The sequence below is a fragment of the Arvicola amphibius genome, chromosome 5 (genome assembly GCF_903992535.2).
Source record: "Arvicola amphibius chromosome 5, mArvAmp1.2, whole genome shotgun sequence".
Lineage (NCBI taxonomy): Eukaryota > Metazoa > Chordata > Mammalia > Rodentia > Cricetidae > Arvicola > Arvicola amphibius.
The window spans coordinates 20,850,122-20,876,612 of record NC_052051.1 but is presented as its reverse complement, the minus strand read 5'-3'; the positions used below and the strand labels follow the sequence as shown (position 1 = coordinate 20,876,612).

At 53.3% G+C, this 26,491-nt stretch overlaps 1 protein-coding gene across 3 annotated transcripts in view; it reads left to right on the top strand.

Annotated features, from left to right (window-relative positions):
* Src (SRC proto-oncogene, non-receptor tyrosine kinase) overlaps nt 1-24,846 on the top strand; it is a 43,837-nt gene extending 18,991 nt beyond the window's left edge. For 2 of the 3 annotated variants that reach the window (XM_038329969.1, XM_038329970.1), the window contains exons 3-14: nt 10,339-10,495; nt 11,436-11,693; nt 12,886-12,985; nt 16,100-16,198; nt 16,343-16,446; nt 17,710-17,859; nt 18,884-19,039; nt 20,420-20,599; nt 21,521-21,597; nt 22,351-22,504; nt 22,593-22,724; nt 22,976-24,846. In XM_038329969.1, coding sequence (XP_038185897.1) covers nt 11,444-11,693; nt 12,886-12,985; nt 16,100-16,198; nt 16,343-16,446; nt 17,710-17,859; nt 18,884-19,039; nt 20,420-20,599; nt 21,521-21,597; nt 22,351-22,504; nt 22,593-22,724; nt 22,976-23,184 — 1,611 coding nt within the window. In that variant the 5' untranslated portion in view covers nt 10,339-10,495; nt 11,436-11,443 and the 3' untranslated portion in view covers nt 23,185-24,846. The remainder of the gene's footprint in view (nt 1-10,338; nt 10,496-11,435; nt 11,694-12,885; nt 12,986-16,099; nt 16,199-16,342; nt 16,447-17,709; nt 17,860-18,883; nt 19,040-20,419; nt 20,600-21,520; nt 21,598-22,350; nt 22,505-22,592; nt 22,725-22,975) is intronic. The other variant, XM_038329971.1, reaches the window with a different exon arrangement.
* Nucleotides 24,847-26,491: the final 1,645 nt, after the last annotated feature.

The following is a 26,491-nucleotide window of genomic DNA, read 5'->3' as shown; positions in this document are numbered from 1 at the left end:
AGGCACAGCCATGGGCGCTAAGCCCAGTGTCGCTCCTCCCGTTGTACCCAGCAGGTGTACACTCTAATCACGTGTGCATGAGATGGGCGTTGGGTGGTTTCAGTGTGAGGCCACAGTGAATGTTGCCCTGTGTGCAGTGGGGTATGGGGTTTTGTGTGCTTGTATCTTGTAGTTGCTGCTGATGTGTACTTGGGAGCAGACTTCCTGCATGGCATGGTCAGCCTATCGAATCTTTTAAAGGAAGGCCATACTGTTTTTCCAAGGGCTGCATCACTTGATGCCCCACAACAAGAGAGGAAGGTCCAAGCACCCCATGTCTTGACAGTGCTTGGTGCTAGCTGCCTTTCTGGTGACAGATGTCCTGTGGGTGGGACACAGCGTCTCACATGACTGACTTGCCTTTTCTTGTGGGTGCTGGCAGTGTGCTTCTGTATGTCGGCTGCAGACTGGTTCTTGGGAGAAGTGTCTGTTTATGTCCTTTGAACATTTTAAACTGTATAGTGATTGTTGTACAGTTGTAGTGCTGGGGTTCACTCCTAGCCGCTCCCGCACCCACTCATGCCAGGCAAGCACTCCGCCACTTAACCCCTAGGCCAGTTTTTCTTCTTAAACTTTCACTTATGTAGCCGGGCGGCGGTGGCGCACGCCTTTAATCCCAGCACTCGGGAGGCAGAGGCAGGCGGATCTCTGTGAGTTCAAGACCAGCCTGGTCTACAAGAGCTAGTTCCAGGACAGGCTCCAAAGCTACAGAGAAACCCTGTCTCGAAGAAAAAAAAAAAAAACAAAACAAAAAAACCTTTCACTTATGTGTGTGTGTGTGCATGAGCACAGGTGCCCTCCAGGCCAGAAGAGGTCATCAGTTCTCTAGAACTGGGGTATCAGTGGTTCTGAGCTACCTGATATGGGAACTGAACTTTGGTCCTCATCGCTGAGCCTTCTCTCAGCCTTAGAATTGTTTTGTTTAATTTTGTTTTTCGAGACGGGGTTTCTGTGTGTAACTCCCTGGCTGTCCTGGAACTCACAGAGATCCTCCTGCCTCTGCCTCCAGAGTGCTGGGATTAAAGATGTGTGCCACCACCACCCGGCCAGAATTTAATTTATTTTTTAAACATTGGTTCTTTCTTTCTTTCTTTCTTTCTTTCTTTCTTTCTTTCTTTCTTTCTTTCTTTCTTTCTTTCTTCCTTTTCTTCCTTCCTTTCTTCCCCTTCTCGTTCTCTCTTTCCTTCTTTCTTTCTTTTGTGTGTGTGTGTGTATGTGTGTGTATGTGTGTGTGTATGTTGCCCAAGTGTCATGACACATATGTGATAGTCAGAGGACAGTTTTGGAGAGTTGTTTTGCTCTTTCTACCATGTGACTCCTGGAAGTTGAACTAAGATCTTTGGACTTTGAGCCATCTTGCTGGTCTAAGTTTCTTTATATTTTGTAGATATGAACCCTTGTTACCTGATTAGGGAATATCTGACAAAGCACTCTGTCAGGAGCAACGTGAGGAAGACGGGGCTCTGGTTTGTCCCTCAGGAATGCAGTCCATCGTGGCAGGGTCAAGGTGCAGGAGCTTGACCCGCTGATACTGTTCATCCACGGTCGGGAGGCAGAGGGGTGAATGCAGGCTGCTGTCCAGCTGAGTCCAGGACCCCAGCCAGGGAATTACCACCCATAGTGGGCGTGTCTCCCATCGACTTTCCCACCAGCCTGTCTTCCTAGTGAGCCTAGATTCTGCCTAGTTAACACTTAACACTAGCCATAACTTGCTGTGCTATGTAGCCCAGGCTAGCCTCTGATTCACGGTCCTTCTGCCTCAGCCTCCCACATGCTGGGCTTCCAGTCCTGCTCTTCCTCTCCTGGCTTCTCTCTTTGCTTTGTTCAGACCATCAAGATTTTAAGTGGCGCTCATGCGGAGCTCAGAGAACAGCTTTGGGGAGCCAGTTCTCTGCTGCTTGTGTGTGTGTTCTGGGGATGGAACTGAGTTCATCAGGCTTATGAACCAATTACCTTATCTGCTGAGCCATATTGTCAGCGCTGAAGCTGTGTTTCTGGTGCTATGTTCCGTCGGGTTGTACAGCTGTGGGGGCTGCAGTCCACGCTGTCGTGATGCCCTCAGATCTATAATGTGTTTTGAAACTAAGAGGTGCAGCTCCTCAAACTGTTTTCCATTTCAGGATGGCTTTGAGAATTCTGGGGATCTCGACTTTCCATATATATATATATATATAAATATATATATATTTAAGTCAGGTTATCAGGTTTTGTAGAGAAGTCTGCTGGGACTCTGGCAGGACTGTGCCATCTCAGTTGATCAAGTGGGAGTATTGCCATCTTCTTTTGGTTTTTCGAGACAGGGTTTCTCTGTGTAGCCCTGGCTGTCCTGGAAATCACTCTCTAGACCAGGCTGGTCTCAGAGTCACAGAGATCCGCCTACCTCTGCTTCCTGAGTGCTGGGATTAAAGGCGTGCGCCACCACCACCCCAGCATGGAGTATTGCTATCTTTTGTGTATGTGTGCAAGTGTGCACAGGTGCACATGCATGTGTGAGTATGTGATGGGATGAGGCTCCTTAGGTGTCATTCCTCAGGTGCCATCTACTTTGTTGGTGGAGACAGGTTCTCTCACTGACTTTGTTCTCTCCATAGGCTAGGCTGCTGCAAGCGAGCCCCAGTTACTTCACACAGCTGGGCTTCCAGGCAGTGAGCGCTGGGGCTCAAACTCAGGTCTTCATGGTTGTATGGCAGGTGTTGCTGAAAGCATCCCGCCCCCCCCCCCACCCCCAGCATACATTATTTGCTCTCTGACCTGTGAACTGGGTAGCTTTCCTTTAATTAGCTCTTTGATTTCTTGGAGCAAGTTCCTAACTCTTGGGAGCTTAGGTCTTACCTTTCTTTTGTTGATCTTCTTCTAGATTCATTCTTTGTTTGTTTGTTTTTTATTTTTTATTTTTATTTTTTATTTTTCGAGACAGGGTTTCTCTGTGTAACAGTCCTAGCTACCCTGGAACTTGCTTTGTAGACCAGACTGGCCTCTGCCTCCCAAGTGCTGAGATTAAAGGCGTGTGCCACCACTGTCTGGCTAGATTCTTTCTTATTATGGGATATTCTTTTCTTACTTTCATTTTTGGTTTATTAGTTGCTAATGTCTAGAACTGCAGTTTCTATATCTTGTGGGGCTGCGGATGGAACCCAAGGCCATGGGCATGCTTGGTGAGCACTGTACCTTTAAGCCATACTCCAAGCTCAATTAAAAAAGGGTTTAAAATTTTTTATTTTGTGTGTGCACATGTGTGTAAGTGGAAGTCAGAGGACAGCTTTTGGGAGTTGGTTCTGTCCTTCCTCCATGTGGGTCCTGGAGACTCCATCAGAATGTGTGGCTGAGGCTTGGCAGCAGGCACCTTCACCCACGGAGCCGTCCGTCTCACTGGCCCTGTTTTTACATGGAGATTCTGTAATGTGCAGCCTTCCTGAACTCACCCACTTGTTCTGAGATTTTGGTAGAATCCTTAGAGTTTCTCTCTATGAGATCATGATGTCCCAACATGGTGGTGCATGCCTATAATCCCAGAATTTAGGAGATGGAGGCACGACCATCAGTTCAGAGCTAGCCTTGGGACTTGAAGCCATCCTGGGCTACCTGAGACTGTCTCAAAAGAAAACCATCAAGCAAACCAACGGTGTCATCTACAAGCCAAGGTAATTTGCTGTCTTCCTTCTTAGCCTGAGTGCTTTGTATGTTGCTCTCCTCAGCTGCCCTGGCTGGAGCCTTAAGTACAATTTCAACCAGACGTGTGGCTGGGGACGTCTGGGCTTTCCTGTCTGTCTGTCACCATGAATACCACGTGAGCTGTGGCTTTTCTAGATGTCCTCTGTCAGGTGAGGTAGTTCCCCAGCTGTCCTCCCCCAGCTTCCTTTTCTCTTCCCCTCCCTCATCCCCTTCTCCCTCCTCCCCGCCCCGTGCTATTTGATAGACTCTCACGGTGCCCAGGATAGCCTCAAAACTTGTGATCTTTCTGCCTCTGCTTTCTGGATGTTGGAATCTCAGGTGTGATTTGTGGTGAAAGGGTGTGGGGTTACATCAGACGTCTTGTCCGTGTGTTTACATTACCACACGCTGAGGTCATCATGCGGGTTTCTTCTGTAGAGTGGTGTGTTATTCACTGGTCTTTAGAAATGAAACCTAATGTGTACCCTGGGATAAAGGGATGCTTGGCCTGGCGCAGTCTCTTTCCTACGCTGCCAGAGGCAGTTTGCTGGTTGTTTGTGGACAGCTTTACTTCCGGATTCTGAGATGTTAGTCTGCTGTTTGCTTCTGATGTCTTTGTGGAGTTCCAGTGTCAGGGTGCACTGGCTTCATGGAGTGAGGTGGAGATGTGCCCTGATGGAGAACTGACCTTAACTCTCCCTGAGTATCTGGTCCAGTCCACCATTGAAGCCTCCCAGTTATTCGGCAAAGCTCAATGGAATTTATCAATGAAGCTATCTGTACTCTTTTTTTTTCTTTTGAGACGGTGTTTAGTAATGGTGCTACTCTTCCAGAGGATCTGAATTTGATTTCTAGTACCCACATTGGGAGGCGTATGACCGACCACCTGCAACCCCACTTTCAGGGGATCTGACACCCTCTTTTGGCTTCCGTGGATGGCATGCACACATGCAGGCACAGACATACGCAAATACAAAATTTACTGGTTTGGGCCAACAAGGTGGCTCAGCAGATAAGGATGCTTGCCGCCAGGTCTGATGACCTGAATTCAAACCCCAGGACCCATGTGGTAGGAGAGATTTGACTTCTACAGGTTGTCCTCCTATGGTGAACCTGATGCCTGAGTCTCCTCTGCCCTTGGAACAAGTTTTCATTGTGTAGCTCAAGCTCACAGCCCTCATGCTTCAGCCTCCAGATGCAGAGATTACAGGTAGGCGTCACCACACTCTGCTCATTTTATTTCTTTAAGGGTTTTCATAATCTGCTTTCATCCCAACCTGTGTATTTTGAGTCTTTTTTTCTTTCTTGTTCAGTGGCTATTGCTGACCTTTTCAAAGACATTAGCTCGCTTTTGCTGGTTCTTCCCCCATTTCCTGCTCTATCATTTCCACGCCAAGCTTTACTATTTCTTTTTTTTAAAGATTTATTTATTTATTATGTGTACAACATTCTGCCTCCATGTATGCCCACACACCAGAAGAGGGCACCAGATCTCATTACAGAGGTTGTGAGCCACCATGTGGTTGCTGAGAATTGATCTCAGGACCTCGGGAAGATCAACCAGTGCTCTTAACCACTGAGCCATCTCTCCAGCCCAAGCTTTACTATTCCTTTCACTTGCTCACTCAAGTTTGGTTTGTTTAGACAGTGGCGGGTCACTGTATTGATTAGAGACCGTCCTTTTGGGGCAGAGACATTTACACTGCAAAGTTATCTATTTACTATTTACTGCATCGAGACTCTTGCTGTGTTGTGCAGTCACTTTCTTTTCTAAGTATTTTCTAATTATTTTTGTGTTTTCTTCCTCAGTAGTTTTTACCTATGAGGCCCCCCTGTCTCTTTCTGTTTTCGATTCGTTTTGCTCCACCATGACTGGAAACACGCGCTGTATGATTTCATTTCTTTTAAATTTATTGAGCCTTGTTTTATGGCATAGCATATGGTCTGACTTGGAGAATGCACCATGCCTACTGGAGGAGCATGTGGGTTCTGCCGTTGCTGGTGGCTGGTGTGGTTCGGCGTGTGCTTGTCTGTTGAGTCTTGTGGTGTATTTAAGGCTCCCTCAGTTTGCTTTTTCTGTGAACTGTCTGCGGTTATTTTTTCAGCTTGTGTGAACTCTTTATATATTAAGAAAACGCTCTTGTCCATCATACAAGCTGCAAATGTTTTTCCTAGTTTAAATTTGTTTATCAAGCCAGACAGACTTTTTTCTTTTTCTTTTCTTCTTTTCTTTTTTTCTTGGTTTTTTGAGACAGGGTTTTTCTCTGTAGTCTTGGCTGCCCTAGAACTCACTCTGTAGACCAGGCTGGCCTCCAATTCACAGAGATCCACCTGTCTCTGCCTCCCGAGTGCTGGGGTTAAAGGTGTGTGCTGTCCATCACCAGGCCCAGCCTTTTTTTCCCCTCTAGACAGAGTCTCTTTGTGGCTCGAGATGACCTTGAACTTACCATCTTCCTGCCTCTTGAGTGCTGGGTTCACAAGTGTGTGCCTCTACATTTTAATTTTTTTTTTTTTTTTTTTTTTTTTTTTTTGGTTTTTCGAGACAGGGTCTTCGTCTTCTTCTTCTTCTTCTTCTTCTTCTTCTTCTTCTTCTTCTTCTTCTTCTTCTTCTTCTTCTTCTTCTTCTTCTTCTCCTCCTTCTCCTTCTCCTCCTCCTCCTCCTCCTCCTCCTCCCTCCCTCCCTCCCTCCCTCCCTCCCTCCCTTCCTTCCTTCCTTCCTTCCTTCTCCTTCGGTTTATTTATTTGTTTTTATGTGCATTGGTGTTTTGCTTGCATGAATGTCACATGAGAGTGTCAGATTCCTGGAACCGGAGTTACAGACAGGTATAAGCTGCCATGTGGGTGCTGGGAATTGAACCCAAGTCCTCTAGAAGAGTAACCATTGCTCTTAGCCACTGAGCCATCTCTCCAGACTCCAGTTGTTTCTTTAGAAACCCATTCTTACTCATTTTCTGTGGCGATCATTAGGTCTGTGTGGTTTGCTGAGATCTTTAGAGTGGGCATGGGGGGATATCATGATTGTGTCTCTGAGGATGGCAGGGCCCTGGCTTGAGGGATGGGTTATATATTGGAGGGAGATTTTGGAGTTTCCTCAGGGTTCCATGCTGCAGCAACCAGACAAGGCTCGCCTAGAGCACCACTTGTAAGTGTTTGGTGACAGGCTGAGCTGCTAGGGGAGGGCAGGCTTAGGGAGATGCTAGGCTAGCGGGCCCAGGGCCATTGGTACTGGGATGTGACAGGGGTATGGAAGCCCTCACTGTCTTGGAATTAATCAGGAGCCTGTGGTCAGGCATGCCATTCACAGGAAAGGACCACCTTCCTCCTGGGACCTCAACTTTCCAGCTCACATCCTGCACTGTTTCCCCTTGGCCCTCCAGGACCTATCTCTACTTCATAGCCTTCAAGTGGCGGAAGAGATGGGGGCCCCTCAAATGGGTGACTCATGGTGACTGGGCAGATGTCACACCCCTACTCCAGGGAGCCCGAGGTCTGGGTCTGAGTTCCAGGAGAGGCACCCTACAAAAGGAGCCTCAACTCCACCCTGTATGCACGCCCCCCAATACTGCTGAAGGCTCTGTTGGTGTACTCCCCACCTACTGTAGAGAGAGAGAGAGGTCCTGAGGGGCCCTGAGCTCCTGCAAGACCCCTCCAGCAGCCCTTTTCCCTGCTGTCCTGTGGATCTCACTGCTGTCACCCTCATCTTTTCACTCCTGCTGTGTGACTTCAGCAACTTCTTCAGCTTCTCTGTGCCTGGGCCTCTCTATCAGTGAATTAAGGATGCTGTTACTACTCATATCCTAGATGCTCATGAGGATCCAGTGTTTGCCAAGAGCTTAGAGCAGACCCAGCTTGTGGAGGGGTTGGACACCAACACCCAGTGTTCCTTGGTCTCTAACGTGACCCTCTCAGTGACTCAACAGGGTGCAGCTTTGTAAGACTGCTCAGTCAAAGGTTTCCAGAGTAGCTGGTAGTGGCCTGTCTGTCTTGGGTGCTGCTCTGAGAGGGAGCCTGGCGTAGAAGGAGCTTGGTGTCCATTGCCCCTCGTAGACAGAAATTCCCAAGTCCACTTGAACTGGTTACCATGTTTAGAGGCCGGTACAGGCCCTCTGTTGTTGAATTCCGGGTGCTTCTCTCATCCATTCACAGCGGTCCGTACCGTGGACCTCTGTGCAGAGGCTTCACACGGCCGCCGCAGCAGCGGCCCGCAGGGTTCTTTTCAGAACCATGCACGTGCAGCAGCGGAAAAGGATTTCAGGATGAGTTGATGTAAAGCAGAGTTGAGTTTATTTAGGAAAGAATTTGGAGGTTGGGGAGGCTAAAGAGATGGCTCAGCAGTTAAGAGCATTTACTGCTCTTCCAGAGGACCTGGGTTCAATTCCTAGCACCCATATGGCAGCTCACAACTGTCTGTAACTCCATTTCTAGCGGTAGAGTAAAAATAAATTAAAAAAAAAAAAAAAAGAGGAGGGGAGGGAGTGGGAACTTGGATTGCTATGTATAGTTTGTTTTCTTTTTTAAAAAAATAAATTAAAAAAAGGAAAAAAAGGGGCTGGAGAGATGGCTCGGTGGTTAAGAGCATTGCCTGCTCTTCCAAAGGTCCTGAGTTCAATTCCCAGCAACCACATGGTGGCTCACAGCCATCTGTAATGACGTTTGGTGCCCTCTTCTGGCCTGCAGACAGAATATTGTATACATAATAAATAAATAAATATTTAAAAAAAGGAAAAAAGAAAATGGCAGGTTGATCTGGAAGCGAAGAAAGGTCACATTCAAAGGTCATGTAGTCTTGGGCCTTAACTGTGGTTCGTTGCTAGTTTGGTGTTTATTTCTTATTGTGTATGTATGGTATAAGTGACTGTGGGCACATGCATACCACAGCAAGCATGTGGAGGTTAGAAGACAACTTTTGGGGGGTCCCTCCTCAGTGGTTCCGTGGCTGGGGCTCTGGTTGCCCGGCTCCACAGCGGCCTTTACTGACTGAGCCATATCCCTGGCCCTACTTTAGGTAGTTGTTTGGTTTTGGTTTCTGAGACAGGGTTTCTCTGTGTAGCTCTGGCTGTCCTGGAACTCACTCTGCAGACCAGGCTGGCCTCGAACTCACAGTGATCCACCTGCTTCCGCCTCCCAAGTGCTTGGGGCTAAAGGTGTGTGCCAGCACCGCCTGGTTACTTTGGGTTCTTATTGGAAATATGTCTACAAGGAAGGGAAGTTATCTCTGTGGCAGCCTGCACTGCAGCTCCAGTTGTGCTGGAGTTACTGACTCCTGGCTGAAGAGACTTGGACAGTTTGTGTGAGGGTTTCCTTTTCTTTCCCACAATCCCTCGGTTTCCCCTGTCTGTTCGCCCTCAGACTCAGAGGGCCCTGAGTGTTGCTGGCCCTTCTGCCGTAGACCACTACTCCTGGGCTGGCTCCCAATCTTGCTGCCTCCTCAGCTACCTGGGTTTATATAACCGCATTAACCACAGACAACTCCTACTCCACAGGCCGGCCAGCATTGCAACCTGTGGCCCAGGTCCCCTTGGGTTTGCCTTAAAGGGCCCCCCTTTACTTTTCTGTATACTGGGAGATATGTGCTTCCCTTGGTTAGTGTAAAGTCTCAAGAGCAGGGCCTATACCCATGTTCTACCTCCTTAAAAGATGGGACATGAATCTTCCAGGGCCTGGTTTTCCCCCTCCCTTCAGATACATCTGCCAAGAGACATTCTTGATCCCCTCAATGATGGGGGACACACTGTGCAGTGTTGTGTTCATTCCAAAGAAAGCTCTCGCTCTCAGACAATTTTTTATATGTAGTAAATAGATTTTATTTAAAAATCTGTTTTGTATTTTGTATTGTCTCTCAAAGTCCTTCTGGGACGGTTAGCCAAGGACCTGGTGTCCAGGAACTGTACAACTGCCTAGGGGTTGAGTGGGCCAACTGGGCTGGCTTCTAGCAAGCCAGGCTGTAGGGAAACCTATTGGTCAGAAGACTCCTCAGAACACTGAGTCTGTGGGTGCTGGTGGGCACAGGCCTGGAGGGAATGGGTTGCCATGGAAACAGGCCTTCTCTGGCTGCCCATTGCTGGTCTGGCCCTGGTCTCTGGTGATTCCTTGAGCCTTTAGGCAGGTCTCCCCAGCCCCACATTCTCCGAGTCTGCGTGTCAGCCTGAGCCACACCCCCAGTGTGCAGCTCCCTAGCTCTGAGAATAAAGGACCAATGGACTGCTTTACCTGGGTCCCAGTGACGAGGAGCCGCAGAGCTGGGCTTGGTACTGAGGAGACTTGTTCTGTTACTGTTCTTTGAGGAGATCTGGCCCAATGCTGAGGCCTTCAGCATCCCAGGGGTTCCACCCCTCCCCGCCCCCGGTGGCACATCCAGAACACATGCCAGTGACCCCGTGTGCAGAGTGACCCCTGCTATGGCCCATCTGGTCATGCCATAGCTCTGTCACACAAAGGGAAGAGGTGGTGTAGTGGATGATACGCGGTGTAGATCAGACAGCTGAGACGAGAACTGGGGGCAGCTTCTGAGCCTTCCAGCCTGCGGTCACCTCCCTTTCTCTCATTCCCAGAATGTTTGGAAGGGCCACAGGGTGTTTTGGCAAGGGGAGGCTTCTAATGGTCCTCAGAATGAGAGCTCTAACAGTTCCCATGTTCACATCCCCACAGAGGCTCTGCAGATGTGGACCCTGGGGCCCAGAGAAAGGGAGTGACTTGCCTAGGGACGCCCAGCAGGAGAGGCGGACCCCAGACGTCCCAGCTGGTGTTTGTGCCAAGCCCCCAGGCTGTTCCCCAGATCCACTGGGGTAGCCTTGCTGCCCACCAGGTGAGGGGAGCCCCAACCCAGCCTCCCGGGTTGGGCACGGATGTGGAGGAGCATAGCAGGGCATTGGATGCCGTGGAACCTTCAACATGGCTTCCTCTGGGGGCTTCATCTTTGGACTGAAATTTCTCTCACCACTCGTCATTCATTTGGCTGTTTATTAAGCACCTGCTGTATACCTCACTCTGTGCACACCTGTGAACAGTTGTAGGAATTAAAGGAAGAGGGGATTGCATGTATATAGCCAAGGGAGGTATAGTAGTCAGGGGGCTCGTGAAAGGATTTGGGGACCCCCTCCTAAAAGAGGTGACTTGAAACATTTTTATTGCACTTTATTTATTTATTCTATGTGCTTATGGGTGTGTGTGTATGTGAGCCATGGCATTTATGAAGGTCAGAAATCAGAGGACAACTTGTAGGGTCATCTCCCTCCTCTCCACCATGTGGGTCCCGGGGATTGAACTGTGGTCAGCAGGGTTTGTGGCAGGTGCCTTTAGTTGCTGAGCCATCTCCCCCACCCAGGAAGTGACCTTTGAGCTGAGAGTTGACGCCATCCCTTGGTCAAACCACATACTGTATGTACTGCTGCTGCCATCACCACATTTAGTGCCTCCCGCCCCGGCCGGTGACAGACAACTAACTGGTCAGACTTAACCGAGCCCCTCCTGTCTGCTGGGGACACAGATATGACTCAGGGTCCCTGCGCAGAAAGACTGGGTAGCAGTGGTCAGCGCTTTGGACTGGCTTGTCTTCTATCCCTAGCTTGGTCCTAAGGTGCCAATAACACGCCCATTTTACAAGTGAAGAAACTGTGAGGCCAACTCTCCCAGTCGGGCTTTTTCCTTCTCAGGACCTTAGTTTCCCCATATGCCGAGTGGATGGGGTGGGTCCTTGTTTGCCCCCAGAGGCTTCCCTCTACCTCGAGGTCTTCTGTCGTCCCCAGCCAGGACCATGGGCAGCAACAAGAGCAAGCCCAAAGACGCCAGCCAGAGGCGCCGCAGCCTGGAGCCCACTGAGAACGTGCATGGGGCTGGGGGCGCCTTCCCCGCTTCGCAGACACCGAGCAAGCCAGCCTCCGCCGAAGGCCATCGAGGGCCCAGCGCCGCCTTCGTGACCCCCGGGGCGGCCGAGCCCAAGCTCTTCGGAGGCTTCAATACCTCGGACACTGTCACCTCCCCGCAGAGGGCGGGGCCTCTGGCAGGTCGGCTCTCCCCCGCCCCCTTGCTGTGTGTCCCTGGGCTAGGCGCACCCTCTCTGGGCTCTGGGGACTTGGTTTACCGGGGGCTGCGAGTGGGGAAGAACTCGTAAACTGGGAGCAGGGTTCCTGCCGCTTTGGGGACTGCTGGGTTCATAGCATAACGGGTTCCGAAGGAGAGAACTGTAGGGAACCGTGTGGTCCGAAGGGAAGAACCGCTCTGAACCGCCTAGCTGCCGCCTCCCAACCAGCCTTTGTTCCCTACTCTGCTGTTCGGTGGCCCGAGTGCGCCCCTGCGCCCTCTGTTGGCGCTGCGAGGTGCCGCAGCTCTGACACTGAGGAGCTGAGCTGGGTGACTCACGCTCCTGCCAGATGAGTGCAGGGCTACACACCCACTCGTGCAAATCCTACGCTTAGACCGAGCCACACGCACGGCTGCACACCCACATGGGCACATCCCACGCTCAGACACAGCCACACGCACGACTGCACACCCACACACGCAAGCACCTCTCATGGCCAGACCCAGACACTGGGCATGCGCCCACATTGAGTGGCGATACCATGGAAATGCTCACAATGTTCCCTGTGCTGGAGACACAACTATGCCAGACACCGGCAATACAGCACACACAGATGCAGGTGTGCTTACACCTCACACACTCAGATGCTGCTATGCACCTGCAGTCATTGCTTGCACACGGAATGCAGACGGGCTAGGGTGCCCAGCCCCACAGCTCACCTCAGGCGACCCTTGGACACGCTGCCGACTTCTGCCCGATGCAGCCACACTACCCATTCGTTCATTTGAGAAGCATTTTGGAGCCCTAGGCAACGGAGGGTGGGCTGCAGGAGTCTGTGGAGCAGCTGTGGGTGAGGCGAGACCCCCAGGGGAAGGAAGGGCCCTGCAGCTTGGCCCAGATACCCAGAACTTCCTGGTACTCACACAGAGGCAGGGTTCCCACTGTGTGCTGGGGTTTGAGCAGAGCAAGGGTGTCTGTTCCCAGGGACTTCTGCTTGTGTTGGCTAGACACACTAGACAGAGAACGCCTAGTCTACAGCCCCGCAGGGAGGCGCAGGCCCCAGCTCCCTTCCTCCCTCCCAGGGACGCAGTGTGGCACTTCTCAGAGTTAGGCAGGCGCTGAGGAAGGCAGTCTCCCAACCTCAGGGCTCTGATACCTCGCACCCCTCTCTGCAGGTGGGGTGACCACCTTTGTGGCCCTCTATGACTATGAGTCACGGACAGAGACTGACCTGTCCTTCAAGAAAGGAGAGCGGCTGCAGATTGTCAACAACACGTGAGTGGCACTGCCCAGGAATGCACTGGGGGCGTGGACCCATGTATACCCAGAGCTGCCGGCAGAGGGCGGTGCAGAGCCCGCAGGGCCGCTTCTGCCCTTGGTGGGTGGTGGCCCCTCCCTAGACCGCTGTTCTCCCTTGTCTCTGGCCCTGCCTTCGCACCTCAGCCTCTCCCTCTCTCTGCTTCTCTCTCGCTGGCCCTTAGGAGGAAGGTGGATGTCAGGTGTGTACCGAGGCCAGGTGGAGGGGGATGCTTTGCTGAGGCTGGGGGCTGCTCTCTGCATGTGCTCCTCCCACTACCCCTGCCTGTGGTCTCCAGCTCCCTCCCTGTCCCGGTCCCTTCAGCTTATCCTGTATCCCACCCGCTTAAGCCAACCCTCCATCTTCTCCTCACACCTTCCTGTTAGCTAACCTCCTCCCTTTTCGAGTTTGCAATTCCACGTTGAATGCCAACTATATACAAGACCCAGTGCGTTCTGGAGACCAGGGAGGGTGGCAGTGCGGTGGGGAGTGGGCTACCCCAGGCCAGGCCAGGGGTGGGTAGAAGTAGGCTGGGGTCCCCCAAAGATGGCCCTAGGAGAGGGGCTGCTGGTCTGAGGAAGGACAGTGAGCTACGGCAGGTGAGCAACATCTCTGGGAGGGGCAGCCGGTGGTAGGAGGTGTGTGCTGGGCTGTGGGGAACTCTCCTTGGAGCAGGTAAGGTTTGGAGAATTTGATTTGGGATGTTCTGGAGGGTAGAGGACTCCCTCTCTGAGAGTCTCACAGGCCTGGCCAAGGAGGCCAGCTTCTCATATCCCTGACGTGCCTCTTGGCTCATGCCTCCTGGTCCTTGTGCGTGCATGCTGCTCCGTTTGCCTGAACTATGCCTTCTCCTGTATCCACCTGGTCAACTCCTGTTCATCCCTCAAGATCCAGGGTGGGGCTGCCCTCTGTGGGGCAAAAGCGAGCAGGTGCCACGAGCTGTGCCAGTCATTCTTGCCCATACCTCTTCATCTGTTATCTCTGACCCTGGGGGCAGCAGTCATAGGGGAGGGGCTGGCTCTGTTTTACAGACGAGGAAACTGAGGCTCAAGAGTTGTGAAGGCCCTTGTCCAAGGTCACATGGCTACTGAGTAGCAAGCCCAGGATGGAACCTGGACGTTTGCTTTCCCTTTCCTAGACTGCCATCCTGTCCCCTTGCTTCTGGGGTCTCAGCCTCTGTGGATTCATGTTGCTGCGCTTGGCCGTGGACATCAGAGGCCTCTTGATCTCAGCTTCTCTCTGCCATTGACTATGCTGTGTGGCTTTGTTCAAATCATGGCCCTCTCTGTGCCTCGTTTTCCCCATTGGGGAGATGGATGCTTTGGATTGAAAGATTTTAGAGCGCTTTGGCCCTGTGTCTGTAGCTTTGGGCAAATCTTCTCTTACTCCATGCCTCAGTTTCCCCAACTCTATAAAGAAAACAATGGTCTCTCTTGCCAGAGTGACTGCGGTTTCTTCCTCTCTCAAATGTAGTTTGCTCAACTGGGGGTGGGAGTCTTGCCTTCTTCCTTGTAGGATGACCTTGGGGGTCAAATAAGACAGGAAACTGTGTGTACCCCAAGAGGGAGAGGAGGTTTGGGCCACGGGTGCTGGGTGAGCTTGTACCCTGCCTGTGTGTCTGTCCTGCACGGCTCCATCTAGAAGGGACTCCTCTGGCCCAGCACCAGCGGAGCCAGGGTCTGATGCTCACCTGGCCTCTGGAAAGCTGTGTGAAGAGACGCTCAGACACCCGGTGTGTTCCAGCTGGGACCTTTCCGTCTCTGGGCCGGGGTGGGGTTGCTGTGCATCTTCTCAGGGTCAAGGCAGGGGCCAAGGACAACACCAGCTGACTCACTTGACACCACCTTGCCGGCCCCCAAGCCTTGCATGGAGATGAGCTGGAGAGCCATTGAGTCTCACAGTACCCGCAGGGAGGCCCCTTCCACGGGACCAGGACCTGGCTTGGCTGTGTGACCTTGCAGAGGGCCCTTTGCTTCTCCAGCCTCAGTCTTTCCATCTGTACATGGGATTTGGGAAGGGCTGGACCCTATCTCCTAAGCCCTATCCCCGATCTTCCCTCAAACCTCCAGCCTTTGCCCTGTCCCCTTTGGTTGCTTTGGATGTGAGGCCTCTGGCTGCCCCTTGCCCCATTCCCAGTGTCCCCAGCACTGCCTGGCTCTCGCTCTCTCCCTCGGGCCCCCTGCCACCGCCTCTCACCACCCCCATCTCTGCCTCTTCTCTCCGGTTGGGCTCTCGCTTGCTCCTCCCTCCTCTGTCTCTGGACCCCTGCTCCAGCCAGACCTGGTTCACATTCAGATGGCTGCAAAGGTACTTCCGCCCCTCCCCCTCCCATCCCAGCCCAGAGCCCGAACCCTGCTGGGAGTCCTCTTCCCTCCTCTTTCCTCCCTCCTCCTTCCTCTTCCCTTCCCCTCTTCCTGGGGCAGTTAGGGTAGAGGGCCCTGGGCGATGGGGGGCTCTGCCCCCCATCGCCCAGGACTCGCTGTGTGACTTTGGGCACGGCCCAGTTCTTTCTGGTTTCTCTTTCCCCCTGAGCAGGGGTAGGCTGCAGGAGGAGGCCTGTAGTTCCAGTTAAGGTCCTTTAGGAGTGAGCTATGACTTGGGGTAGGGGCAGCTAGTGCTTGTTAGAAGGGGTATGCCTGAGCTGTCACTGGGCCCCAGAAAGGCCAGCCTTGTCTCCACTGGGTGTCAGGGCTCTCTCAGGGCTTGGGGAGACATTGAAGGTCTAATCTGGCATCCATCTCATGTAAACCCTGCTTACCCCTCCTCCTCTCCCAGACAGGGAGCTTCCTCCCTCCCTCCCTCTCTCCCAAGGCAGCCCTTGGCACCTGCAGGCCGCTCTGCACTCTGGACAGTGCCTCTGGGCTCAGTCCTTGGGCTGACAGGGCTCAGTCCTGCTGAGGTCTTGGGTGGTGTCCTCCTGGGTTAGTGTGACAGGGAGGTGTGAGTTCCAGGCCAGCTCGTGCTGGCTTGCAGTGGACACAGGCTGGTCCAGCTTCCCTTGCTGCAGAGCCTGGCCATGCACGTGGGAAGGTCAGGGTTGCTGACCCTGCTCCCCTGATGATGTTATTCCTTGCTCCCTCCCACCTGCTCAGAGAGGGAGACTGGTGGCTGGCACACTCGCTGAGCACGGGACAGACCGGTTACATCCCCAGCAACTACGTGGCGCCCTCTGACTCTATCCAGGCCGAGGAGTGAGTATATTGTCTGGCTGCTGGCTGCCACTACCACCACTAGCACAGTGTCCCTCCTGGGTCTCAGTGGCACCAGTACCTAGGGCCAGCGTTGTGGGCAGTGAACACTAGCCAACCAACACAGATTTGTCCCTCCCGCCCCAGGTGGTACTTTGGCAAGATCACCAGACGGGAGTCGGAGCGGCTACTGCTTAGCGCTGAGAACCCAAGAGGGACCTTCCTTGTGAGGGAGAGTGAGACCACAAAAGGTATGCCGGAGCTTTGAGGATATTGTTTGAGTTGGGTATTAGAGGGTGAATAGGAATTTGGCACATGGGATGGGGAGGAAGAGCCCTTCGGTGGGGGTGATAGCAGGAATTAAATATGGTGCTTGAGGAAGACGAGTAATCCAGAGGTGGTCATGGCACCTAAAGCTTTCTGCTTTGTTTCTCACATGGGGAGTGGGCACAGGCAGTGAGGAGCTCTGAGTGCACACAGCCACACTTGTTCCGGGATGAGCACAGATGCAGGGGGCCCCTCTGTTCCCCTTCCCCCTTTCCCAGGGATCTTTCCTGGCCTCACCCTTCCCCCACAGTCTGTCTCTGCTCAGTCCTGCCCCTTCTCCTAGCACATCACCATGACAACCAAGCCAGGCTCTTTCCTGTGGGCCTGGGGCTCAGCAGGAGATGGAAAAGTACTTGTGCACTGTTGGGGTTGGGGTTGACCAGCGCTGCCTGGGAGTGAGATGTGGCCTGGCATTGGTTCCTGGGGTCTGGGGGTGGGTGGGTATGGGCCAGTGTGAGCATGTAGTCACTGGGCATGGGATGCTACTGTGTGTATATGAGGTCCCACTTGGCCGTGGACTTCAGCTGGTGCTTCCTGTGTGGACATGATGTGGGCCACCTGCAGAAACCATGACTTCCCAGTGTTGCTTTCAGACAGACAAGGATGGGTCCCAGGTATAGCCCCACCTGGCTCACTCACAGGTTACCAGAGGATCATCATATCTCCCTGCCGATGCCCAGTGGTGCTCCAGGGACCTCAGCAGTGGGTGATGGGGAGGCAGGCCTTCCCGTCAGATCCCTGGAGCCTGGGCCCCACCTCTGGGCCCAGAAAGGGGCTCCCTTTCTTCTCTAATGCTACCCAAGATGTCCCTGGCTCTATTTAACAAACCCAAGGCTGCCTGGGGCCATTCCCAGACCCCAGCCAGCATTTACCGTGCTTGCTGAGGTCACGTGACTCTTCACAGTAGTCTCTCTGTGTAGAGGAGGAAACTGAGGCCTAGAGAGGACAAGAGGTGGCTTGTCAGGGTCACACAATTGGGAGCACACTAGAGATCCAGAGATCCTACCAGGGCTAAGAGTTGGGGGGGTCCTGCCTTGGGGGTTTCGTGCCTTGCCTGGCTGCGCCCACATAGCTGCCCTGGAACCTGATCCTCATCATACTGAAAAAGGGTAGGACTGAACTCACTTCCCCATGTAAGGGGCACATCAGCAGGGTGCCAGGGACGTCTCCGCCCTGTCTGTCCACAGGTGCCTACTGCCTCTCTGTATCCGACTTCGACAATGCCAAGGGCCTCAACGTGAAACACTACAAGATCCGCAAACTGGACAGCGGCGGTTTCTACATCACCTCCCGCACCCAGTTCAACAGCCTGCAGCAGTTAGTGGCTTACTACTCCAGTGAGTGACCCCTGGCTGTGTGGGAACTCACTGGCTACCACCCCAGGAGGGACGTGGGATACCATAGGGTGCCTCTTTTCCATCTCCTCCCTCCCTCTTCCTCCCCAACCCCCTCCTCTCCTTCTGCAGCTGGTTGGTGAGGAGGGGTCTGCCTTGAGCAAGCTGAAAGGGAGGGGTGGAGGGGCTGATGGTGATTGTTTCTGCAGCCCTAAGACTGGTCTGAACCAGTTCCTGGGAGAGGAGGAGTGGGGAGGCCTCTTTGATAGAGAACAGCAGGGGGCTGGAGCTGGGGTGCAGGCCCTGTGCAGTGATAGGGCTAGTGTGCCCTTCTTGCCTGGCATCTGCGGGCATAAGCTACTAGAACTGTCCCCTCAGCCTGGGCCACTGGCTTCTCTAGGACCAGCTGCCTCTGTCCGTCTGCCTCTGCTCTGGCGCTTATTTGGTTCCTAGTCCAAATCCACTAGGGCGAGGCTACAAGCCCTGGTGGTTAAAGGTTGTTCAATACCCGTCAGTTCCTCTAGCCTCACCTACCCGCCTCCTGGCAGCTTTTCCAACACAACAGTTGATCTTGTCTTGGTCCCTGGCACAGGCTGTGTGCTGTTTGGGGTACCACCCTAGTTAACCCTCAAGCCAGGCCAGGAACCTCTTTGTCTGGAATGCCTTCCAGGGCTACCAAAGGATACCCAAAGCTTGACTCGCCCCTCCCAAACTATCCTCTGTCACGTCTGTGGTCCTGAGAGGTGACCAGGGGAGCTTGATAGGTGACTGGGGCAGGAGTGGTATCCGTGGCCTCCTTGGGGTAGGCTCCCATACCTGTCCCTCCTGGTCCTCTGGCACCCTCTAATCTGATGGGTGAGTGAATGAGTGCATTGAGCAGGGACTTTTGTGTTGTGGGCTGTGGGGAGTGGAGTGCACAGACGTGTGAGCTGGTGTGTACATGATGTACAGGGCTGTGCCCTCAGCACAGGGAGGCCAGCCTGCTGTGGGACCCTGCCTGAGCCCCATTCCCTGCCTCCATCTTCAGAACATGCCGATGGCCTGTGCCACCGCCTCACTACCGTGTGCCCCACATCCAAGCCGCAGACCCAGGGCCTGGCCAAGGATGCCTGGGAGATCCCCCGGGAGTCCCTGCGTCTGGAGGTCAAGTTGGGCCAGGGCTGCTTCGGAGAGGTGTGGATGGGTAAGGAACACACACTCCTGTCCCCACCCCAGCCAGACAGCTCAAGGACCTTGGGTCTCCCTCTCTTTAATTGTCTCTGCTGAGCAGCTAGTCTCCGTTTTTATTGTATTATTGTAATTAACCGTACAGAGTATCACGCTTCCTGCGACACTTTTAAACCCACATGTAACATACTTGCTCATACTCCTTTACCCCAACTGTGACCCAACTTAGCTCAGCACTGAGATGGGCACACCCGACTCCTTGGAGCCCGTGCATGTGAAGACTCGGGGAATTGTGCCCCAGAGCTGCGGGGGGCCTAGGCACCACTGTCCTCCAGGGCCTGTGAGTGTCTGGTCAGGTCTCACACCAAGCCTCAGCCTCCTGATGTTAGGCTTCAGGAGGCATCTGCATATTCTCTTGGCACAGAAAGAGAAAGTGCTGTGGAGAAGGATTAGTGGGAGTCAGTGTCCTGTTTCCATTTCCTGTCTAACCCTGGAGCCATTGGGAGTCCCCTGTGATAGTGAGCCACAGACAACCCAGGTCCCTCTGCCACTAGCTGCTCTCTGGCCACCAGGAGTAGAGGGGACTGGTTGGGGCTGCTGTGGCTGTGCCGGTTCACTTTCTCCCTTCTGACGGTGCTAGAGGGGTTGGGGCCAGGTGGGGAAAGGAAGTCCTGGGCTGTGAAGAGAAAGAGCAGGGTGTGGGGGGCAGCCAGCTCCTAAGCTCAGACCTACAGGAGGGTTTAGGCAGAGCCTGGGTGAGCCACAGCCTCGGCCCTTCTCACTATGATTCTTGGCGAGTGTGTAGTGGGGATCTGAGAGGGCCTCCCACCTCTCTCTGGGGTACTGCACAGACCAGGAATCACCATAATCAGGTCCCGAGTGACCTGACTCAAGAAGAGCTAGGAGGTGACCCGTGCCACCTCAGATCCAGTCCTGTGACAAGGAGGACCCCAGGCTGGCCTGTCAGTTCCCCTGCTTGTGTGGTGCCAACACTGCAGAACTCTCGTTCTGGTGTCCCCAGTGGCCCCAGACACAGGCCTCTCTCTCGTGTCCCATATTCTCATTGCTGATGCCTGAAGCACTGACAGTGCCCACCGGGCAGAAACATGGTCACCCACCCGCCAGGCTGCTGTCCTGCTTTCTGGCAACATTCCTGATCAATCAGTGTCTGGTAGCGGTTACGATCTGTTAGCAGGTTCCAGACACTCATGTCACACCCCTGGGAGGAGTCTTCATTCCTCGAGTCCATTGTGTAAGTGGGAATACAGTCTCAGTAAGGTCCCTGGCCTTGGCTGAGCCCATTCCATGAGTTGAGATAGGCACCCATGTAGGCTGGCTTGGCCCCGTGTAACAGAATGGTGGCCTGTACTGAGGTCACTATGACCCTCTCCCACAGGCACCTGGAACGGCACAACGAGGGTTGCCATCAAAACCCTGAAGCCGGGCACCATGTCTCCGGAGGCCTTCCTGCAGGAGGCCCAAGTCATGAAGAAACTGAGGCATGAGAAACTGGTGCAGCTGTATGCCGTGGTGTCGGAGGAACCTATTTACATCGTGACGGAGTACATGAGCAAGGGTAAGGCCTATGCTTATGGATCCATTCGGGTGCCTGCACAGGGCAGGCATGCAAGGGAACGTCCTACCCTGAGCCAACCCTTGATGAGGTAACCCAGGTTACCTGAGAGACTACCTTAATGATACCTTTTCTTAAGGATTATCCCTTTGTCCTTTACCGCTGTCAAGATCCCTGTTGTTGCTGGGTGGTGTGGTGGCTCGCACCTGTAATCCCAGTGCCCGGGGTGGGGGTGGGGGTTGAAGCAGGAGGATCTTGAGTGTGAGGCCAGGCTGGCTACATAGCAAGACTGTCTCAGTAAACAGCAATGTGGGGTTGGGGATGTAGCTCAGTTGGTAGAGTGCTTGCCCAGCACACACAAGGCTTGGCCATAGGTTTGACCCTCAGCATGGCCTCAGATTAGGCATGGTGTCATATACCTGTAGTCCCAGCACTGAGTGGGTAGAAGGAGGGAGATCAAGAGTTCAAGGTCAGCCTCCATTGCATAGCGAGGTGGGCTACTTGAGACCCTGTCTCAGAACAAATGTATATATAGTACCCACATTACCCCAAAGTTCCCTGCTGCTCTTAGTGATAGATAGGACTCTTCAGCTCCCGCCTTAGGTAGTCACTGGATGGCAAGACTGGCAGTCTGGCAGACTTGATCCAGATAAACATAATGTGTCTTGGGCTTTATAAACAGTCTTTTGCATCTAACACTCCCCCACCACAACAAGGCACACACACACACACACACACACACACACACACACACACACCTTACTACAAGGGCCCCATAGGATTCTATGGTCTAGCTCCTAGAGTTTTTGGCTTTCAAATTGAGGCTTTTTTCCTTACTGGTTGAGCAGGTGGCCAGGGTCTGGGAGCCACAGCTTCCTGCACAGGGAAACCCTGGCAAGGCTAGAGCTGGCTTTCTCTCTGCAGGGAGTCTGCTGGACTTTCTCAAGGGGGAAACGGGCAAATATCTGCGGCTACCGCAGCTGGTGGACATGGCTGCTCAGGTACGTCTCCCCTTCCACCTTCCCACACACCTTTAGCCCTCAGGCTCAGAGCGCCCCCTCTCGGAGGATTTCATCATGTCCAAATCTCACCTTGCCACTCTAGAGCTCTTGCTAATGCCTGAGTTGGTAGTTCTGGACCGCACACCATATCTGGGCATCAGAGAGGTACATACGCATAATTAAAAATATAAATAAAATATTAAAAGTTTAAAATTTATTGTTTACATTTGACAGATGAGGAAACCGAGGCTCAGAGAGGGGACTTGGGACAACAGGCAGGACCAGGCATGTGCCTGTGTCTGTGGGTCATCAGGGACCTCTTTTTTATACTCCCCTGCTTCCTTGGCAGCATTGCCCTTTGCCTTTCCTCCCTCCCCACTGACCTCTGGTCTACCTTTTCTTTTTCTTTTTAAAAATTGTATTTATTAATGTATTTTCTTTTAAGTGTGAGTGCACTGTCTGCTCATATGCCCGCATGCCAGAAGAGGGCATCAGATCCCATTATAGATGGTTGCTGGGAATTGAACTCAAGGCCTCTGGAAGAGCAGCCAGTGCCTTAACCACTGAGCCATCTGTCCAGCCATGGTCTCTTTTTTCAGACCAGTGGTGTTTATTGTAAGCTGAATGAAAAGACATGGGATGGGCAAGGCCTTTGGCCATCTCTCTCTGCCTGGGGATGACCAGCCTGGGACACCTGCTTACAGCCCTGGGATGGGTGTGGCTTGGTCTCTGAGCCAGACTCTGTCTCTACAGATCGCCTCAGGTATGGCCTATGTGGAGCGGATGAACTATGTGCACCGGGACCTCCGAGCCGCCAATATCCTGGTTGGAGAGAATCTGGTGTGTAAGGTGGCTGACTTTGGTCTAGCCCGGCTCATAGAAGACAACGAATACACAGCCCGGCAAGGTGGGAGCTCCCGGGGGTGCATCTGATGATGTCAGGCCACCAGGTGGAAATAAGACTGGTGGTGACACCCTGTGCCTCCTGCCTTCAGGTGCCAAATTCCCCATCAAGTGGACTGCTCCCGAAGCTGCTCTGTACGGCAGATTCACCATCAAGTCAGACGTGTGGTCCTTTGGGATCCTGCTGACCGAGCTCACCACTAAGGGACGGGTGCCCTACCCTGGTGAGGGGGCTACACCTGTGTCCCTGACCTTGGCCCTAGGAGCAAGTCTCACCTCTCTCCCCACCCCCCACACACCACCTCTGGGCTTCCTCTTTCTGGGGCTGAATACCAAAAGGGGCTAATCTCTGATCTCAGGCTGCCTCTGGTCAGGGCTCTTAGCCTCAGAGACAGGGCTTTATCCACCATAAGCTAAAAGCTGTCTAGGCTGCATCAGTATCTGGCTCCGTCTCCTCACAGCCCTCTGTTCATAGGAATGGTGAACCGTGAGGTGCTGGACCAGGTGGAGCGGGGCTACCGGATGCCTTGTCCCCCTGAGTGCCCCGAGTCCCTGCACGATCTCATGTGCCAGTGTTGGCGGAAGGAGCCTGAGGAGCGGCCCACCTTCGAGTACCTGCAGGCCTTCCTGGAGGATTACTTCACATCCACCGAGCCTCAGTACCAGCCTGGGGAGAACCTATAGGAACTGTGTGCACAGGACTGTCGCCCTAGGCTTCTGGGTGTGGCCTCTGATGCACCTGCCTCCTTCACCCTCTCTCTGGGGCTGGGTTGCCTCGGCAATGCCCCTTCTGAAGCATGGAAGGGCTTCAGGGACGGGGCAGCCTGGAAGGACAGGTTGAGACTGGTATAGTGACTGTCCCATAGCCTGCCCAGGCCCACTCTGTATTCTGTCTGGAGTCAGCCTCCTTCTTGCAGGAGACCCTGGGTGAAGATCAGGGCTGGGGTGGTTTCCAACCTCAGCCCTCTCCACTCACCTGACTCCTCCCCACATTCTTCACCCTGGGTCTGTTTCAAACTGGCCAAAGAGCCTCTCCAAAGAGGAATGAGACCCATATGTACTTCCTGCCCTGGCCATCCTTGTTGGAGGCTTCTGGGTGGAACATTGGGTCTAGAACCATCTCCCATGGCTCTCAGGCTAGGCAGTCCAAGGCCCAACACACACTGGGATAAGAGTCAGGGTGAGCTCTCTTTCAGCCTGTCCTCCACATGGGACCTTTGGCGATCACCGACACATTACCCTCATTTCTCTGTCAGAAAACCTGAATCCAGGAGGGTCTGTGACTTGCCCAAGACCACGGGCAGTTCAGGGTTGAGGTGGGTTAGCACCTGGAGCTCCCTCTGTCTTCCTCAGGAACCAATGAGAACTGTCCTCAGAGGCACTGGACAGGCTGGGGCCTGAGAATGGGTTAAAGGTGGCGGGGTTAGGCTGCCATTGAAGCTCATGGGTTTGTCGTGGGGGAAGAACGGGACAAGCCTAATGCTGAGTCAGGAATGGGGGGTGGAGAGCGATGGCGTGGACCAGCCTCAGTCATGGTGTGGGTGGGTTTTGACCTTAAGAGCCAGCCATGAGATGGAGTGAGCTCTCGGGCTGCAGAGGCAATCAAGTGGAAGTAGAAGAGCTAAGAAGCTGGGAGCCCTAGCTGTCCTTTGTCCCGATCATTTCAACCCCTGGCCCCATGCTGGTACTCCTTAGCTCGTGGGGAGGGAGGGGAGCTCCTTGGCCAGGGAAGGGAGGGTATGGACCCTCACTGCTGTGTATCAACACTGGCCTTGCCCTCTCTGGTAGCTAAGTCTCTCTAGCTTTGGCCATTGTTCAGCCTCTGTACCGATCACAGTTGGGGTCCAGGGGAGCTCAGCTCTGCCACAGCAGTCAGCTGACTGCTCGGTCCCTGACTCTTCTGCCCAGCCTTGGGGTGCGCGGTAGCTTCTCTCTGCCTCAGTGTCCCCATCTGTAAGGTGGGTAGTTAATGGTTTGTGGCATCTCAGCTGAGGGCCCCTGTATGTATGTGTGTATGTACATGTGCCTGTGTGTCTTCCCCTGTGTGTGTGTGTGTGTACATGTGTCTTCCCCTGTGTCCATATTTAACATGTAAAAACACCCCTGCTCTCTCCCCAGACATGACCATTTCACCCACTCCCCATCACAGCAATAATGTCCCCACTGCCGGGGCTTCGAGCCAGCCAGGCCCTGCTCGCAGGGAAGGAGGCCAAGCTTGGCCTGCCCTGACATTTCCACTTTCCTCCCATTGTCTCTTGCCCAGTTTACCCATCCACCTGGCAGGTCTGAGCTTGCCACCCCATTCTTCCCATCCCACTCCAGCTTTGGACCTTTGCATATGGTGGCCTCAACTGTTCTCTTTTCTTTTCTTTTCTTTCTTTCTTTCTTTTTTTTTTTTTTAACAGTGTTTTGTAGATTTCAGATGACTATGCAGAGGCCTTGGGAACCCCCCTCCCCGGCTCTGGGTAGGGCCTGGGGATCCCACATTCCACCGTCCAGGCTTGGAGGGAGGGGGACCCAGAACTGGTTGTATATACTTTGCATACTGTCTGATTAAACACAAACAGACCTCAGTTTGGCCAACCATTTATTGAACGTCTACTACGCATGGGAGGGTCCTGGATGTGAGGGAACACAGCCCATAGGCGCCTTGATCCCTGCGGCTGAGTGGCTTCCAGGCCTGGAGGTGATGCAATCAGATGGGACAGGCACAACACATCCCATCTGAGGGTCTGGGGGAAGCACCCAGTTTAGGACAAGGATGCTTGTGAGATACGGGCAGCTGGCAGAATGGGGCACATTCCAGGCTGCATAGAGTGTGTTCATGGGTGATCTCAAAGACTGTGTGTGTGTGTGTCCTGGTGATCTCAAAGACTGTGTGTGTGTGTCCTGGTGATCTCAAAGGCTCTGTGTTTGTGTCCCGGTGATCTCAAAGGAGTGAACCCATGCAAACCCTGAGCCGGGAGAAGCCATGCCACCTGCCTTGTCTTGTCCCTGGCCCATCTGGAGACCTGCAGAGACTTCTTCAGAGTAAACTTGGGCCTGCAAGTCTTTGCTAGCTGCTCAGTTCAAACCAGACCACGTCTCAATACATGCTCACTTCACAAGCCAGGACCACAGTGGATACCCGAGGCCACCCCATTCTTCCCATTCCACTCCAGCTGCTGAAGGACCTTTGTATAAGGTGGCCTCAACTTTCTGTCCTGTTTTCTTTCTTCAAAATTTGTATCAGGGAGAAAGGTGGGTGTGAATAGGAGCTTATGGCAGCGTCTTCTGCTTACTCACAATCTTGTTCTCAGTGTGCTCATGCTTTCTGTGTGTGTGTGCGCACATGTGCACGCATGTGCGCGTGCACACACACACACACACACACACACACACACACACACACACACACTGTGATGTGAGTGGAAGTGACCCAGATGAGCCATGCATGCTGCAGTAAGTGGCATGAGTTGACATCCACCTCCATGCAATGCTCTCTCTAGCTTCCCCTTTGCACTCTGTCTCAGTTTCTCCTCCCTCTGCTTTACATTCTGGGCCTGGGCTGGCTCTACTCTGGAAATCTCTTTCCTCTTACTAGCTGAAAATACCTGTCCAACCTTCAAAACATGTCAGCGGCTACAGAGCTCCCTGCAAGTTCTCACTGAGCCCTGAAATCTTCAGGGGCTGTCATGGTGGTTCACAGAGTTCCACCCACTGGGCCAGGTAGAGATGTCCTCAGACCCGGCCCATGGGGCTAAATCTATGCACAGGAGGGAGGCAGTGGTCACTTCCCTCTCTCTCCCCACCAGTTTCTTCTCTAGTTTCTAGTTCCACACTCTGGCCCTTGTTACGTTTCCTTTCACTGGGGCTCTGCATGTGAGAGACAGGGACAGGTGCAGACAGCAGAGGGGGCCGTGGTTTGGCCTGGGCCTCCAGCTGCTTCAGCGCATGAAACCCTGGGGTCCTTTCTGTTGCCATTGCTCCTTCTCTGCACACATTTGTCTTC